Here is a 19,220-nt window from a genome sequence, read left to right as displayed (position 1 = left end):
ATGTCACATGCCCTCTCAACACGTTATGTTTCATTTAATTTTGTCCTCTCCCTATGCATTCTTCACTTTTTATGTCAGGCAGTGTAGTTAAGCAGAATTTCTGCTGGCATTTGGGCATCTACATGGTTTGCTCTGCACTTGCATATAGCCCAGCAGTGTTAACATAATGATGGGCACGCCAAAAACTTCGTCCTGCATTAGAAAAAACTACTAAAATGCTATATTCAGTTAGTTAGAAAATCCCACAAATGACACACTAAAATGCATTAATTTTGCTGAAGAAATATTCTTCATCTGCTGCTGCAACATTCTGAGAAAAATTGGTAACAGACATTATCATCACACATCAAAAGTACTGTTTCATGGTTGCCTGATATGTGAATCAATTCTTTCCTTTTTTAACTGGAGTCATAGTAGCTCAGTCGTACTTTTGATAAGCTGACTTTCAGGAATGATTAAGGATGCCACTAAGCAGTAAGGCATTTCACTGCAAGACAAGGATCTCTGTGGATGCATGGTGCAGGTGTGCTCGTGGAAGTAGTAACACTTCAGTGTTGTGATTGGCCTGACAAGCTTTTTATTAGGAGAAAGTGTAGGCTATGTGCTACAGTTTGACATCTTCTATATAACATAACTATGGTCAGCTGGCCCACTCGCAGGTATCTAGTCTGGTGCTGTACTTAGCTCATCTTATGGCCACAACACACATTCAATGAAATCGTCTTTGAAGAATTATTGTTTTGGAGTCTATTGCAAAATATGATTTCAGATTCAATGAAAAATGTTAAGACTTTCATAGTCTCCCTAAACAAAAGTTTGTGATGACATCACTAGGTAAAATACACTCGCTTACTGAGCAGCAATAACAACTGAAGACCTTGACAGTTACCTGCTTGTTGCACTTCCTGATATCTAACTGCCTTTCTTGCACTTTTTGGTGAAGACAGTAGAGACAGTCATTGAAATCTTGATAACATAACAAAATTCCATATGAGCAAAAACATTTTGTTTCAGTTTCATGTTATGTTCACTTAAATCATGGAACATTTAAACTTTCTTACTTTAAATGACATATGCAATATTTTTTACACTTTGTATGGTGACATTCAGACACTTGAAGGCACTAACAAGATTCTGCAGGTAATACAAACTTAGAATAAGTAAAAAAGATATTCTTTTGTCTCATATTTTTAATATCAATTCTATAATTTCCAATCCATTTTAATTACCAGGCAAATAAAACACAAAAATACATAAACGTTTCATGAAATAGTGGAAAGGCTGACAAGTATGTGAATTTTTAACCTTGGACGGTTCTCTAAATAGTCAAGCACAGCATTGCATGTTGAGTGTAATGATAATGTCCTCCTCATTTTCTTCTTTTATTTATAAAACAATTGAAATTTATACTTTTACAGTTCTCTGAAATGAAATTCTGTACACTTCGAGTTTTGTAACATTCAGGAAACATAGATTGATAAATTTGTAAAGATATGTTGCACATGGACAAAATATATACTTACAAAATTACACAGTTTCTCATAAAGAAGCTTATCTAAAACTCATACTAATGCAATTCGACAATAGTAAATATCATCTTATTTACTGGGCATAGCGAGCGCCACTGAAAAACTGGATGGAAATAACTTTTTTTCTACTTAGTTACAACACTAAATTAATCTTTTATTCATATTTACACATGCACTCATTTCACTGATTTCTCATATCACGCACCATACAGTAGTAGAGTTTATCCCCCCAGTTACCCTGGGGTATAACTCGTCTTTCATTTCCATCAAATGAGTGATATTTTTATCGTCCAAGACGCCTTTCTGATTATATTTACATTTCTAACAAACTAAAAACATTTTTTTGGAGTTGAGTGTAAACTTTTCAGTTTCTTTGTCTCGTTCAATGTTGAGAAGCCCAGCGCCTTTGGTGATGCCGAGTTGATCGCTCCACTTAGGTAAGTCGGTACTGCCTCTTGCGACCAAGTTTTGTTACAAAAACCTGTCGGAACTTCAGCGGGGCACTACATGTGTTTTAACGTGGAAAAACGGACGTTCACGTTCACGGTGGCGGATAGTCACGAGGCAGACGTATTGAGCTGGCTGGGATTGCGTCGCGCTCTTGCGCTGTCCACTGGGTCGAAGGTCGCCATGCGGCTACTGACGGCCCAGGAAGACGCGACCGGCGCGCCGCGCTGACTAGATGCAGACGGGACGCGCTGACGTCACAGGGGCGCAGCGCAGCCCGCGTCCGGAACACACTGTGGGTGAGAAGAGTCACAGTGAGAGATGACGAGTTATTCAGCGTAAAATACTCTGTACGGGAAACATGTGCGTTGGGGGCCTCAGGAAGGATGGAAGTAGTCTGTTTCAAGGATGGGGAAGAAAATTGACCATGCCATTATAAAGGGACAACCCCGACATTGGTTTAGGGCGATTTGAGGAAACCACGGTAAACCTAAACCTAGATGACCAAATGTGGATTTGAATCGTTGCCCTCTCGAACCCAAATCCAGTGTGCTAACCCCTATGCTAGCTCGCTTGGTAGGCAGCAGAATTTCTTAATAAAAGTAGTACTAATGCTCAAGGGTTAACTGGTATTTAACGTACCTAATCTCACCATAAAAATCAGATTCTTTTTGAGAGATATGAAATGAATATAGCGGTATTGAGTTGAGGGTCGATTCAATTAAAGAACAAATAAAACCAAACACGATAATGTGGCTCTCAAGTATCGATACGAAGGGTGAATAACAAAACTAATATATATATTTAAAAAGAATTTTTACTCTATAGTAGAATGCGCGCCGTTGGCAGTGCCGCAGTGGTAAAAAAAATGGTTCCAATGGCTCTGAGCACTATGGGACTTAACATCTGAGGTCATCAGCCCCTAGAACTTAGAACTACTTAAACCTAACTTACCTAAGAACGTCACATACATCCATGCCCGAGGGAGAATTCGAACCTGCGACCGTTTCGTCGCGCGGTTCCGGACTGAAGCGCCTAGAACCGCTCGGCCACCACGGCCGGCGCCGCAGTGGTAACACTGGTTCCCGTCAGATCACCGAAGTTAAGCGCCGTAAGGCATGGCGAGCACTTGGATGGGCGGCCCTCCGGAACTGCCGAGTGGTGTTGACAAGCGGGTTGCATACAGCCCTTGTGAGACCAATTGAGGAGCTACTTAATTAAGAGGTAGCGGTTCGGATCAAGGAAACAGACAACACCCCGCAGAGCGCTGTACTGAACACATACCCATCCACAAACACATCCAGTAACGCCTATTGGCTGAATATGACATGGCGGTCGGTCGGTACGTTAAGTCTTCCAAGGCCTGTTCGGATGGAGTTTAGGTTAGTTTTAGTGGAGTGCGCGCTGATTTGAAGATACAAATCAGCGCACATTTTGTTGCAGAATGAACATTCATTCCCGAAACAATCTCCAAGTTTTATGTCTCCGTCCATATTTGGCTGGTGGCTTGGTACAACCTAAACTGAAATACTCAGATCTTGAAAGTCTCTTCGGGTTTGCTGCCGGATCCTAAAATCAACTTGACTCGATATTTCGGCGATCCAACTGTTCGCCATCTTCAGGAAATGCTGCTTCTGCAGTCAAGTTGATTTTAGGATCCGGCAGCAAACCCAAAGAGACTTTCAAGACTTATTACGCCGGGAAAGCCTACGTAATTACACGAAATACTCAAATATTTTTTCGCAACTTCCCCTCTCCCGTATTTGAGAAAACCGCCGCTAAACTTCATGATGCGCAAATGACTGTCTGTACATCAGTATTTTTTGCCGTCATATGGGGTCCGCAAACGGGTGTTTACCTAGGAAGTGACGAAAGAAACTTTTTCGACTGCCGCTTGTGCATCCGTAAGGTAAACACTATTTAATGAAAGCGCCGCTGGTGGCGTAACGACGGTCTGGCTGGGGAGCAGAGACCATTTGCTAGATTCCCACGTAAGTTTTAATCCTCGTTGTATGAAAGGTATTTACAGTGAATCTGCTGAGAAGACGAACATTCGACGGACGTTACACGTGAGGGAGAAAAACGAAGTCTTATCGCATTTGGTGGTATACATAACAAAATAACGCATTTACACATGGAACAACATTCAATCGCAGCGTCTGGAAAATTGTTTCCTCAAGTTTTCATGTGCTTATATCAAAATAATGATTAATTTGGTACTTGGGGTATGCAGTAGATCAGTCGTTTAAATGGTTCAAATGGCTCTGAGCACTATGGGACTTAACATCTATGGTCATCAGTCCCCTAGAACTTAGAACTACTTAAACCTAACTAACCTAAGGACAGCACACAACACCCAGCCATCACGAGGCAGAGAAAATCCCTGACCCCGCCGGGAATCGAACCCGGGAACCCGGGCGTGGGAAGCGAGAACGCTACCGCACGACCACGAGATGTGGGCATCAGTCGTTTAAAAGACTCATTAAAAATGTTTACATCACTTGTTCCAAATCCGAAAAATGCACAAATACAATTTACAAATTGTGTCTTAGGAACATTTTAAAACCATACGTTGCTGGTAAAAAATTTTGTCTGAAATTGGACTCCTGTGGCGGAGAAATACATACCGTCATGTATGATAGCATATGTATAGACGACGAAGGTCAGCTGACTTGCACAGTAGAAAAAATACCGTCAACCTGCACACTCGTGTGCCAGCAATGTGACGCTTATTTTAGAAACTTCATATGGAGGCTTCAAAATGGCAATCTGCAACTACGAATGAATCCTGCGAGAATTGCACAAACGCGCGAATGCAATAATGATTCACGACGTAATTTATGATCAACTTTCAGCACCGACTTTTCAGGATGTATTATCGACTGCGGGATATGCATCAGAAGTAATTACCGAAAAAGAAATATTTTAAAATACAGACCAAGTCTGTTACGCTGAATCTTCTGGATGAACTATTCGATTGCGTAAAGATTACTTTCATGAGATTTTCTTATTCCTTCGAGTATCTGTACGAGAAATATCATCAGCCTTGTTGTTCTAAGAAAAATTAGACATGTAAGAGAGTGAGTGAAAGAGCACTTGTAAAGGGACCAGGATTAATGTTTTAATTATTTTCGAATCCAAGCAGCTTTAGAAATTTATTTTCCTACTTTGTTGTTATCCCTTATTGATTTATTTACTTTATTAACCCCCCTGTACCAACAGAGATGCAGAAAGAAGTACGAATGAAAAAACTGTGGATTTCGTTTGGGAATCGGACACAGATTTCTGCTTCCCAGACAGATGCCTTGGCCGCTAAGGCCACTGGCGTTTTTGTTAAACAGGGCCTTTCGGGAAACGTTCTTTCCTCCATTTCTACGAAAATATGCTTTTGCGGACGCCATATGTAATGACGAAACATTCTCAATTTTTAACTATCTATGGATGTAGTCGATTTTGAGTGAATGCACATCGTGTAATTTTGGAGCGATTTTCTTAAAATTGGAGGGGCTGGGTTGAGTAAAAATGTCTCAGACTTTATTTTTATATATTACACAAGTGTCCTGCCAAATATAAGCCGAATCAGTTGGACGTGTCTGATGCCTTCACCTTGTAAGCTTTGTCTCCGTAATATCTTTTCTTCCAGCGATAGTTTCACAAGGTTGAAGGAGAACTTCTGTGAGGTAGGAAAGGAGGTGCTGGTTGAAGTAGAGCGCTGAGGACGCATCGTCAGTCGTGCTTGGGTAGTTCAGTCGGTAAGCACTAGCCCGCTTCGAGTAACGGGAGGCACACACTTTTCACCTGACTGATTTTTTCGAGTATTGAACTATAAACCAGAAGTTAACGAGATCCTGGAAGACGACGGAAGAGATGGGTGCACTGAGATCAGAACACTGGAGGCTTGTTGTTGAAGTGAAGAAAAAGAAGACTTCTGTCAACGTGGGCCCGAACTAATCCCATATCACAATATAGAGGTTATGGAATTTGTCATAATTCAATAAAACATCAAGCTTTTCCAGATGTAATACCTCTCCGTGAGATAGATATTACAAATACAGGACTGTTAAATGTTTATCTGAGATTGGGTCAAAATGGTTCAAATGGCTCTGAGCACTATGGGTCTTCACTTCTGAGGTCATCAGTCCGCTAGAACTTAGAACTACTTAAACCTAACTAACCTAAGGACATCACACACATCCATGTTCGAGGCAGGATTCGAACCTTTGACCGTAGCAGTCGCGAGGTTCCAGACTGAAGCGTCTAGAACCGCTTGGCCACCCCGGCCGGCTTATCTGAGATTGTCTTTGCGATGTTTTGGCATGTGACAATAAAATAAAGCAAGCAAGTAACGCTTTCCCATTGGACACGGTAATATTTTAACTCTGAAAACGCCGAATAGCACAGTGGTTCGGAGTCTGTGTTAAACTGTGGATCTGCTTTAACTAGCTGGCTAATGCATTTGAGAGGTCAGAGGAAGGCGAGCCCATACCACGCTTAAAAGAACAACACAGTATTTTATTTACCCTTAGAACTGGGGCTACAATTTGATTAAAAAGGCTGGCCGGGGTGGCCGAGCGGTTCTAGGCGCTTCAGTCTGGAACTGCGCGACCGCTACGATCGCAGGTTAGAATCCTGCCTCGGGCATGGATATGTGTAATGTCCTTAGGTTAGTTAGGTTTAAGTAGTTCTAAGTTTTAGGGAACTGATGATGTCAGAAGTTGTTAAGTCCCGTAGTGTTCAGAGCCATTTGCCATGTGATTAAAAAATTATACCCCATAAACCTTAGATCTATTGGAGACTCGTATTATTTGATATGTAGATAGTTTGTCAGAATCTGTATGTGACCTACCTACATTATCTTAAAAGCAAAATAAATCAATGACAACTCCAACACAATAGTGCCGAGTAAAGTGGTGTTCTCACGTGGTAGTTTCGTCATCACTTCTTGCGTGAGTCAAGGAGTGTGGCTGGGGAAGCCCGCCCGGTTAGCCGAGCGGTCTAACCCACGGCTTTCCGGAGTGGGAAGGAGCGCCTGGTCGCCGGCACGAATTCGCCCGGCGGACTTGTGTCGAGGTCCAGTGAGGTGGCCAGTCTGTGGATGGTTTTTAGGCCGTTTTCCATCTGCCTAGGCTAATGCGGGCTGTTCCCCTTATTCCTTCTCAGCTACACTATGTCGGCGATTGCTGCGCAAACAAGTTCTCCACGTACGCATATACTACCATTACACTACCACGCAAACATAGGGGTTACACTCGTGTGGTGTGAGACGTTCCCTGCGGGAGGGTCCACCGGGGACCGAAACGCACAGTAACCCTGGGTTCGGTGTGGGGCGGCGGAGGGGTGAAGCGGCCTGCGGAAGTCGTCGTGGGGTTGTGGACCACTGCGGCTGCGGCGGGGACGGAGGTCCCCAGTTAACATACAACACGGCTTCGGAGGCCTACCTGGGTAAGCAGTAGGCGGTTAGAAGAGCGGCAGCTTGTCCCGCGCCTGCGCCGCCAGCCGCTGCCGCCGGTAGCTGTGGAGACAGATAATGGTGGCGACGAACGCGGCCGGCAGGCAGAGTCCCAGCAGCAGCACCAGCGAGAAGCGCATCGTGTCCCGCCAGCCCTGCAGGCCGGCCAGCGCGCGCCCGGTGTGCTCCGCCGGCGCCACCAGCACCAGCGTGGTGCCGTCTTCGCCGCCGCCGGTGTCCACCACGAGCGGAGGGCTGCGCACCAGCTTGTCCGCCCTCTTCGTCACCAGCTCCACCTGCCATACAGTATAGCTGTCAGTGTTTCCAGTTTTCCAACAGGATAATGCGCTGCCACTTTCTCTGCCACCCGAGTCCACCACGAACAACGGAACTACACACCAGAGAGCCTTCAAGGACAGTACACCAATGCCCACGGAGTGGAGCATGCCAGCTAGTCTGCCCTGTTTGCCTCCAGCACCACCTGTTTCCATACCTGCTTTGCACCAGTGACCATTCTTCATCATACTTTCCACCTGCCCAAACAATATACCCGTTAATGTTTCTTACAACAGAACTGGGCAGTGCAGTGCCACCTTCTCTGCCACCCATGTGTACCTACACCGAGGGTTTGCATCAACTACACCATTCTCCTCATCAGCAGTTCCAGTTGACACACAACACACTTGAAGTCATACAATGTAGCCTTTCACGGCCGGCGTTGTCTTCAATTAAATCTTCCGGGCTGAAGCCTGCTAAATGGTACCGCTATGTTCATGACATATTTGTAATGTGGACTCATGGTGAAGAAGAGGTGGATGTCTTCTTGGTGCATCTGAACAGTATTAACCCGAAGATACAGTTTACGATGGAGAAAGAGAGCAACGGTCAACTCAGTTTCCGGGATGTGTCGGTAATTGAACGGGTGGATGGGACGCTGGGCCACAAGGTATATAGAAAGAACACTCACACGGAACGATACCTCAAAAAGAAATCAAACCATCGCGATCGCTACTATCGCAGGTTCGAATCCTGCCTCTGGCATGGATGTGTGTGATGTCCGTAGGTTACTTAGGTTTAAGTAGTTCTAAGTTCTAGGGGACTGATGACCTCAGCAGTTAAGTCCCATAGTGCTCAGAGCCATTTGAACCATTTTGAACCTCCATCACAGAAGAAAAGAAGCGAGAAGTCAAGAGCAACAACGGTCACCTACTGGAAAAGTTTTCCTACCGTTCACTAATAAAGTCACGGACCGTATCGGGAAAGCTCTGGTCAGGTATGGGATCGAAACAATCTTCAGACCCACCAAGAAGATTAAGGAATATTTAAGAACTGCAAAAGATGCCCGACACCTCCTAGCAACACCTGGAGTATATAAAATTCCATGCATTTGTGGACAAATATATATTGGAACAACGAAAAGAAGTGTAAATACCCGCTTAGCCGAACATAAAAGAAACTGTCGCTTAGGACACATCGAAAAATCGGCCGTAGCTGAGCATGTTTTTCGAGATGGGAACCACGAAATTAAATTTAATGTGACAAGCTTTCTAGCACGAACATGCTATTATCATGCGCTCATGTATAGAGAAGCAACAGAGAATCACAAACACCATAATAATTTTAATATAAAAGAGAAAGTTTTTAAGCTGGACAAAATATGGATGTCGACGTTGCGCCAGTAGAATGGCAGTCGATTACTCTCAGAAAATGATGACGCCTACCAAAAATAGGCATACCGTCGGCATCACGTGACGAATGGTGATGCCCTCTATAAATGCTAGAGTACCTGGACCCTCAATGGCAGTAACCGGACGACCTCAGAAAATGTCTCCCGCAGATGGAGACAAAACGTTAGGTGGAAATTTTATACATCGACCACGGCCTCTCTGCCCGGAAGTTTTAATTGAAGACACTTGGAAGTGTTTATGTTTTACCACTTCTAGCCTTCAGTGTCAGCATTTTCCATCACCAGCATACTGTCGCACAGTAATGGACCCACCCTACTCATCACCAGCTCCCCTTGCCACAGTCTGCAACAGCAACATCTGTCAGTGTGTCAGATATCCCAACTGGACAGCATAGCGCCACCCTCACCACTGCCTGTCTCCAGCACCAACGGAGCTCCGCATCAGTGGGCCCACCGCTATCATCACCAACTCCGTCTGTGATACTGCATGTTTGTCAGTGTTTCTTATGTCTCATCTGAACAGTCTGCTTTCTCCATCGGCACTGCCTGTGTCAACTGCCAGCAGGGGTTTGTACTCCAAAGAGAATGGCTGCTTTGTCACCAGCTCAACCCAACACCCTGTATTTCAGTCACTGTTTTTGGTTTCCCAGCTGGGCAGCATGGTTGTCACATTCATAACCGCCCTTGTCCTCCCCGCCACCCCCACCTCGTGTCATGTCACATACCAATGATCCAGCCCTCTTCATCACCACATCAATCTGCCACAGTTACCACCCACAACAAGGCGTGTATGATTCCCCAACTGGATTATCTCGTTTACTTGGGTTTCCTTGTCGCAGTTACCATCCAACAGACCAACATGATCTCTGCCAAAGTTCTTGTTTTCCCAGTTTAACGTTTTAGTCTAGAGTTTCGTTTCCAACTTTGCGTTACACAACATTGATCTTGGTTATTTGTAAACATATCAGAACATGGTGACGTTCCACACCACAACACAGATCCATTTTGTGTTATCCATAACAGACACTGAAGTCGTGGTTGTTAAAATCAGTATTAAACTGTATACTCAAGCACCTTTCACAGTACAAAAGCGTCAGAATAGATGTGCTTCGAATTATTACACAAGAGTCTATAAAAGCGATAGATTCTATCAACCAATTGGCCTCTTGGTTAACCTATACACACACACACACACACACACACACACAACAACAACAACAACAACAACAACAACAACAACCTCTTCACATTCATGCCTTCACATCCTAATGTCAGTGCAAAAATCTATCCTCCCTACCCATTATAGAACCTCTTCTGCCACAATCACACAAAACCAGAAGGTTTGATATGGATATTGACACAAAGCGAGCAAAACTCACACTAAATGGGGCACACCATGAGTGCATTACATTACTACAATACGCCATTTCCTAAAACGAGCACACTACTACTCTGGACGTGGAAGATAATGGTTTTATGGCTTCAGTCTATCGTTTGATAACAACGAACACGACCACTTCTCATAAGCCCTTCAGAGAAGTAGGCATGTTTTTCTTCTGTTCCTTGTGGTAGTTCGCTAATTCGTGGATATTATCTGTGGTAGTAATTTTTTATGCTGTATGGCAAATAAATTTCTGTTTGCTTGCTATATGCTTGTCTATTTCTTTATTTGAATGAGCAAGCTGACGCAATGATTAAAGTGCAGGGCTATGATCCAGATGGAGAGTGATATACGGCATATAGCTTATTTTGGTTTCCTTCCAAAGATTATGTGCTTATTACGTTCAGAAAGTACAGTATTACATATCCGTAAACTAAATTGTCGGACCCAGGAGAAGCCATTGCCATGCATGAGGCAAAGAAGGCTAACTCTCCGTTGCTGGAGCAAATATCTGTTAAAAGTACACCATAAAACAGGGTTAATCCACACTGACAGTTTCACGTGATCATTGTATTTACCGAAGAATTCTGAGAGATTACCGGAATTTGATAAGGATCTCTATATAAATAATGGTACATTTTATTTACGGTAACGCACATTCTTCAGTGTTCTGAAGGCACTGACCTGTATGTGGAAGACAGTGTCAGATGACAGGGAGAGCGTGACGCAGGAGGAGTCTGTGTAGAGGTTTCCGGTGATCCCCCCGCCGTCAACCTCCCACGTGACCAGGTACAGCGGGGATCCCCCGTCGCTCCTCGCGGCCTGCAGCTCCTTCTCCGGCAGTCTCCACGACAGCTCGGCGATCACCAGCGCTCCTTGATGGATCACGGACGTCAGTCGCAACGACCACTGGCTGCCGTTCTGTGAACAGATGGAAAGGTCAAGCACTGGCCACATAATATACACGACATGTACGCCATCAATCGAAGCAGGTGCTAAAGACCTTGCTGTCGTGTGCCCACAACATCTTATCGTCATCATCATGGTCAGTCCAAAACAGTTTTGAGACTGGATTAACAGAAATTAGAGAACAGTGAAGACGGTGCTCCCCTGTCCTCCTCACCCCGCACACACAAACTTTAGTGAAACGCACAGAACTTTCTAACAAACATACGAAACTGTCAGAAACGTCCTTCCTTGAGGTGGGGTGTTCAACTCATACGTCACATTCATACCTTATTTAGTCTTTGTGAAGCGTCAGAGACTCATTCGGCGCTGTGTTCTTTTGTGCTAGGTTCGAATTAATAACACCTGTCCCCCATGATGATTTTTTTTTCCAGAAAAGAATTATCCGCATCTTCCACCTCGGTCAGGTCGCGCTATAGGCATCTACTCATCGTTGTTTCTGATTCTGGAATCAAGACGTGAGAGGCAAACTTTGCACGCACTTTTCCCTTCTTCAAAGCGTTCTAAAGAATGTCTGGAACACCTGATTTACAAATGTTCAGCCCGTTGCTCCATTGAGATTTATGACACATTTAAGCAAATACTCCACGGTAGCACGTCCAATACTTAACACTGCCTGTTCGCAGCTGAGTGGTCGAATGTGCATCTGTTGTTTACAGCTGTTACTTCCATTTGCAACCGTAGTTACTTCGCTGACGTCGCTTGTACACCAGGAATGACGTCAGCCCCTCGGAACGTTTTGGAGGACAGTGAAGCTTATTATTACTTCTACGTACGTAATTATAACAATAAAAATAGGCGATGTCTAGCGATAATACAGGTAATACATCTAAACTGCTACTGTGGTGTTCTCAACGGTGATGTCTTCTCTAACAATTATCAGTTATATAGTTGAATGCAGTCTCAATTGAGCACTGTCGTCAGAAATAAGAGCAAAATTGTAATAATTAATCAGCACTCTGGGCAAATTAATTTCTGTTTGCTTGCTATATGTTTGTCTATTTCTTTATTTGAATGAGCAAGCTGACGCAATGATTAAAGTGCAGGGCTATGATTCAGATGGAGAGTGATTTACCCTCCCTTCCCACCACCCATGCCAAGCAGGTTCTATTCAGCGTAGTTTCTCTACACCACATAGCATACTACAGGGAAGATTCTTTTCGTTATCAGTCCTAATTTTCCACAGTTCTACAAGTCACTAGTTGACAACACTAGCGCCGTCTACAATTGTGGAAACTGCTATCAGGTATATCGAAGTAATGGTTCAGTAATTCTATACTATGTGATCAAAAGTGTCGGGACACCCCCAAAACATATGTTTGGCATATTAGGTGCATTGTGATGCTCCCTACTATCAGGTACTCCATATCAGTGATCTCAGTAATCATTAGATATAGTGAGCAAGCAGAATGGGGTACTCCGCGGAACTCACGGACTTTGAACGTGGTCAGGTGATTGGGTGTCTCTTGTGTCTTACGTCTAAATGCGAAATTTCACACTCCTAATCATACCTAGGTTCACTGTTTCCGATGTGACAGTGAAGTGGAAACGTGAAGGGACACCTACAGCACAAAAGCGTACAGGCCGACCTCGTCTGCTGACTGACAGAGACCGCCGACAGTTGGTCGTAAGGTGTGATAGGCAGAAATCTATGCAGACCATCACACAGGAATTCCAAACTGCATCAGGATCCACTACGACAGTTAGGCGGGAGGTGAGAAAACTTGGATTTCATGGTCGAGCGGCTGCTCATAAGCCACACATCAGGAAGGTAAGTGCCAAACGACGCCTAGCTTGGTGTAAGGAGCGTAAACATTGGACCTTTGAATAGTGGAGAAACGTTGTGTGGAGTGACCAATCGGTACACAATGTGGCGATCCGATGGCAGGGTGTGGGCATGGTGAATGCCTGGTGAATGTCATCTGCCAGCACGTGTAGTTTCAATAATAAATTTCTGAGACGGTGATGTTATGATGTGGTCGTGTTTTTCATGGAGGGGGCTTTCACCCACAGGCCTTCATTGATGTTTTAAGCACCTTCTTGCTTCCCACTGTTGAAGAGCAATTAGGGGATGGCATTTGCATGTTTCAACACAATCGAGCACCTGTTCATAATGGACGGCCTGTGGCGGAGAGGTTACACTACAGTAACATCCCTGTAAAGACTGACCTGCACGCAGTCCTGACCTGAATCCTATAGAACGTATTTGGGATGATTCGGGACGCCGACTTCTTGCCAGGCCTCACCCACCAACATCAGTATCTCTCCTCAGAGATACATTCCGTGAGGAATTGGCTGCCACTCCCCAAGAAACCTTCCTGCACCTGCCTGAACGTGTGCCTGCGGCCAACGGCATACTGAATTCCAGCATTACCTATGAAGGGCGCCACTAACTTGTAAGACATTTTCAGCCACGCGTCCAGATATTTTTGATCACGGAGTGTAAATCGACTGCGGGAAACTCATTAATGGTCGCGATGCTGTTTAGCATCATGCTGTAAACAAAAGTCACGTATGATTTGCTTACAAAAGCGAAGAATCTGTTTCATTTGCTTACAGTATGTTCACTCTCGTATCAGAAGAGTGAAGAGCAAGCCTAGGATCAATCAAGTGAGTCGGTAAATACGGCAATCTCTGCACCGATGCTAATTTTCACGGTGATCTATGGATAAGATCAAACTTGTGTTTCATAAATATATGAGAAACATTCTTACGCAACCAACTAAAAACCTACTTGACATACACTATCTGATCGATTATATCTAACAAATATTAGTGGACATTTAGGGGTGTGTCCATCTTTCATTTCTATGGCGGCTGTTACTGTGCTGGGGACACTTTGAATAATATGTCTGAAAGTCTGAGGATAACCAAAATCAGAGAAGGTATTGTGTTGGACGCTTGGTTCTGGAGCGTAGTCGACGTTATAACTCATCTGAGAGGTGTTCCAATGGATTAAAATCGGCACTCTGGGCAAGTTAGTTCATTTCAGAAATGTTATTGACCACAAATGACTGCCTCACAGACGCAGGCATTTGACAGGATGCTCCTGTCTCCGAAATATTCCTCTACTATCCGCAGTACGCAATGCCATAAAATTGTTCATTTCATATCATTTCACATTCAGCATTTCCTTAGGAGCAATGTAGGACATACGTTAAAACTTAATATGTCATTTTTCATAAAACCTTGTACAACTGCAACCATGATTCAGATGACGTTCGTCGGTGTGAGATTGCGTTTGTTTAAAAGCAGCCAGAATGAAAGTTAGAGGCGGGATAGGTTTACTTATCAATTTGAAGACTGATTCGTACTCCGCTTATTTTGATTAAACAATACACTAGAAGTTTAAGTTTTAATGACCGTAATTACTATCAGATTATTGATTGGATAAGGCAAGATTTGCCGCCAGAATGATCTGGAAGGAACATTCTGATTGGTCGTTTAGATCAACAGCCAATCAGAATTAGGCTGTTCCCGCGGGAATATAGTGGAGTGAGCGGTGAGTAGAATAGTTGGAGAGAGTCGCTTGCTAACCGGCCTACGAGTAACACCATGTTAGATAGCTCCGTAAAAATACTCTTAAAATGGAAAAAAATAGTGAGTTAATTGCGGTTAGAATACCTCGTGACTGAAGAGACTGCAGTTACGAATATTTTAATGAAAGTTTGGTGTTTCTAAAGTAAATAGTTTGAAAATTATGAGCGTGTAAAATTTCCGGACGTAGTAACAATTCCCCGTGACATGTTCGCGCTCTGTACGGAATACTTTGGCGAGCATTTCTTTCGAAAAAGACCTCTGAAATGACCGAATGTTTAACTCGCGAATAGTTGTGGGTCGGTACCTAGTAGAACGTGAAAATTATTGGGGTCGGACTTGCAACAATTCTGGCTGCTTTTCGAGTGAAACTATGTTGTACAGACAGTGAACTTTGAATGAGAGAGCATTACCATAGTAAATACGGACTTGATAGCCATTTCATGTGTTTCCATATGAATAAAAAGTAGATTCAGTCTAGTTTTAAATGCTTTCAGCAAGTAGACTGCAACCTCCGAACGCCCGATTTTTTTAAAAAATGAACTTTCAGGAACTGACTTTCAACTCGAGTTACGCGTCCTCTTTGTGGTAGGTATTAGGTAATGGTTTCATCAACGTAGCTTTACAATGCCTAGCACGACTTGCTACTACAGAGTGAAAGGACGTCGGAAAGAAATATATCGGGGTAGGTTTAATTTGATTAAACGTGCCACAGTATTATCTGCCTATATGCCCATTATCATATGCCGATTTTTCCATATGTTGAAAGGTTCCCGAAGTAACAGGCTAATTCGCTCTGTATATTGTACATGTTTGCTGCTCTTACACCATTATAGGTGCTAAAAGTGATCCACCGATGAATAAATCTAGTATTACTGCTACTGCTACTACTAAATCATCCACTTAGATGAAAGACATCCACTTGAAACAGGCTTATAACCCAGGCAACGGAGACCAAGAAAGATGGAATAGGGGAAAAATTTCGTGTAGTCGCAAATTTTCGTACAATGGTAAGAGACAGTACAGTGAACAGCTAACTAAAACTTGTGACCGATGTGGTGTGACTCTAAGGGTGGGAGCGCGTTTGGAGGTGACGTTTTTATTGTTATCCCGAATAACAAGGAAACCGCGGTTGCTGCTGGAATGTTTCGCAGTACAAAATTAAACTACATTAAATTTTCTACAAAAAAGTCAGTTATTTTGTCTCTAGGACCAGCAATTTTCACGTGTCCGGGAATGAAAAAAATCGCAGATTTCTAGTGTTCGAAAGCTATGAAATGAATATTTATTGTTGAATCAAGATGGATAAACTTAATGTGTACACCGCATTTCAATGAAGTAGAGACGTATGTAGTGATAAAATTTGGTGTTTGGATGTGACGACGAGCGACGAGGAGGGGGCGGGGGAGGGGCACAGAAGGGGGGTAGACGCATTAGGGAAGGTAGGTCATCAGAACCTCAATACGTCACAAGAAGCAACTACAGGGTGTTTCCGAAACTTATACAAAACCAGCACGCTTTATAAATCATTGCCGACGCAATGTGCAAGCTCGCCTGGGAAAGGGGAATTGTTTTATTTCTTCAAGTGTGTAGACACGATATTAAATGCAAATGTAAGTTACTATTGGAATTAACGCAAGAAAAGGGCAAATGGAGAGGTTCTATAAAAATTTTCTGCACACTGTTGTACATTGGTAGAGGGGAAATTGATTCTTGGTCGTCGTGTACGGTAGTTGCAACATACTTCCATGAGTGCTGCTCGCTTTACAGGTTACAGATGGATTATATATAACCAGCATTTCTTGTCAAGTTTTTTTACGTCAGTAGACAAACTGTTTTCACAGGACTCGGGTCTATGGTGGAGTTACTTTCACAGCAGCATTTGAACTCAGGGCAGCCGGATCCTGGATATATCATTTTGAAAGGATAAGTCCTCTGTTTCTTTGCGCGGCCAGTTTCACACCATTTCAGCTGCAATAACGGTTGAAATTTGTAGAAACTGGTATACAAAGACTAGTGTAAGTATGCAAGTAAACAGTTAAAATGAGTATGTATATACGTGATGAACATACTGACAAAATCAAGTCATGTTCAGATCGAAAAAAGAGGATAGGATGACGCATGGTTCATGTTGTTGTTGTTGTTGTTGTTGTTGTGGTCTTCAGTCCTGAGACTGATGTGATGCAGCTCTCCATGCTACTCTATCCTGTGCAAGCTTCTTCATCTCCCAGTACCTACAGCAAACTACATCCGTCTGAATCTGCTTAGTATATTCATCTCTTGGTCTCCCTCAACGATTTTTACCCTGCGCGCTGCTCTCCAATACTAAATTGGTGATCCCTTGATGCCTCAGAACATGTCCTGCCAACCAATCCCTTCTTCTAGTCAAGTTGCGCCATAAACTTCTCTCCTCCCCAATCCTATTCAATACCTCCTCATTAGGTATGTCATCTACCCATCTAATCTTCACCATTCTTCTGTAGCACCACATTTCGAAATCTTCTATTCTCTTCTCGTCCAAACTATTTATCGTCCATGTTTCACTTGCATACATGGCTACACTCCATACAAATACTTTCAGAAACGACTTCCTGACAAATCTATACTCGGTGTTAGCAAATTTCTCTTCCTCAGAAACGCTTTCCTTGCCATTGTCAGTCTACATTTTATATCCTCTCTACTTCGACCATCATCACTTATTTTGCTCCCCAAATAGCAAAACTTATTTACTACTTTCAGTCTCTCATTTCCTAATCTAATTCCCGCAATTCCCGCCAGTTTTCTTTCTCCTGATAACGACGTCCTCCTGAGTAGTGTCCCCCCCCCCCCCCCGGAGATCCGAATGGGGGACTATTTTACCTCAGGAATATTTTACCCAAGAGGACGCCATCATCATTTAACCATACAATAAAGCTGCATGCCCTCGGAAAAAATTACGGCTGTAGTTTCCCCTTGCTTTCAGCCGTTCGCAGTACCAGCAGAGCAAGGCCGTTTTGGTTAGTGTTACAAGGCCAGATCGGTCAATCATCCAGACTGTTGCCCCTGCAACTACTGAAAAAGCTGCTGCCCTCTTCAGGAACCACACGTTTTGTCTGGCCTCTCAACAGACACCCTTCCGTTGTGGTTGCACCTACAGTACGGCTATCTGTATTGCTGAAGCACGCAAGCCTCCCCACCAACGGCAAGGTCCATGGTTCATGGAGGGGGGGGGGGGGGTGGTTAATAATCAACTAATTTTCGCTAAGTATAAGACGCCAAAAATCAAACCAAACACGCTTCCGTGGTACCTAGAAAGGGGACCACCAGGTAGATAAATAATAATAAATTCACGCACGGTGAGTAACTGTATGTGTTAAGCAAGCGGAGACCTCATATGCCGAATTGGTGATCAAAGCATAGTCGACAAATGATAATCCACGGAATAATGAAAAAAAGAGCAGCTAATGATCACTCACTTGTCTAAAATGGATTAATAAATATGTGGGTAAAGACCCATTTAGTCAATCTGAAAGTGTATTTAATTTCCATAAAAGTATCCAGCATGAAACTATTCTGTAACTTAGTAAGCAACAAGTACGAAGTAAGCAACGGGACTGAGAATCATCTCGAACCTGGACAGCTCAATCGGTAGATAACAACGCACTGCGAGGCCAGATGGCAAGAGGCTGAACTCAGTAACAGCAAGGGTGCGCACGGGACTGTGCCCTAAACACGCATCGTGGCAGAAGGCAACTGCAACTGATAGCGCCATGGAGAGCGGGGGACCATGTGGAATGAGCATGCGCATCCGTAAATAACTAGATCAGGAGAATGATAGTTGAGCTGATACACTGACTGGGTAATCCTTACAATATGTTTAAAAAAGGTAAATTCATAAAAACTGAGCTCTATGGCCTTGATTCAGTCAGCATGTGCATGGTAACCAATTTGTCTTGGCTTTGCTTTAGTTCAAATGGTTCAAAGGGCTCTGAGTACTATGGGACTTAACTTCTAAGGTCATCAGTCCCCTAGAACTTAGAACTACTTAAACCTAACTAACCTAAGGACATCACACACTTCCATGCCCGAGGCAGGATTCGAACCTGCGACCGTAGCGGTCGCGCGCTTCCAGACTGAGCGTCTACAACTGCTTGGCCACCCCGGCAAGCCTTGCTTTAGTGCTATTTTCAAATAACTTGTCATGTTAATTATGTCTTCATGTTTTTTACTGAAATTTAAATCATG

The 19,220-nt window shown here is 43.6% G+C and overlaps 1 protein-coding gene across 1 annotated transcript in view; it reads right to left on the bottom strand.

Moving 5' to 3' along the window:
- Positions 1–1,165: 1,165 nt before the first annotated feature.
- The window catches only part of LOC126094578 (uncharacterized), a 115,695-nt gene continuing 97,640 nt past the window's right edge, over positions 1,166–19,220 (bottom strand). The window contains exons 6-8 of the mRNA XM_049909045.1: positions 11,178–11,414; positions 7,415–7,721; positions 1,166–2,269 (exon numbers count right to left, since the gene is read on the bottom strand). Coding sequence (XP_049765002.1) covers positions 7,434–7,721; positions 11,178–11,414 — 525 coding nt within the window. The 3' untranslated portion in view covers positions 1,166–2,269; positions 7,415–7,433. The remainder of the gene's footprint in view (positions 2,270–7,414; positions 7,722–11,177; positions 11,415–19,220) is intronic.

The sequence above is a fragment of the Schistocerca cancellata genome, chromosome 8 (assembly GCF_023864275.1).
Source record: "Schistocerca cancellata isolate TAMUIC-IGC-003103 chromosome 8, iqSchCanc2.1, whole genome shotgun sequence".
In the NCBI taxonomy this organism is placed as follows: Eukaryota; Metazoa; Arthropoda; class Insecta; order Orthoptera; family Acrididae; genus Schistocerca; species Schistocerca cancellata.
Note: the sequence above shows the minus strand (reverse complement) of the source record. Positions and strands in the feature narration are given on the sequence as shown.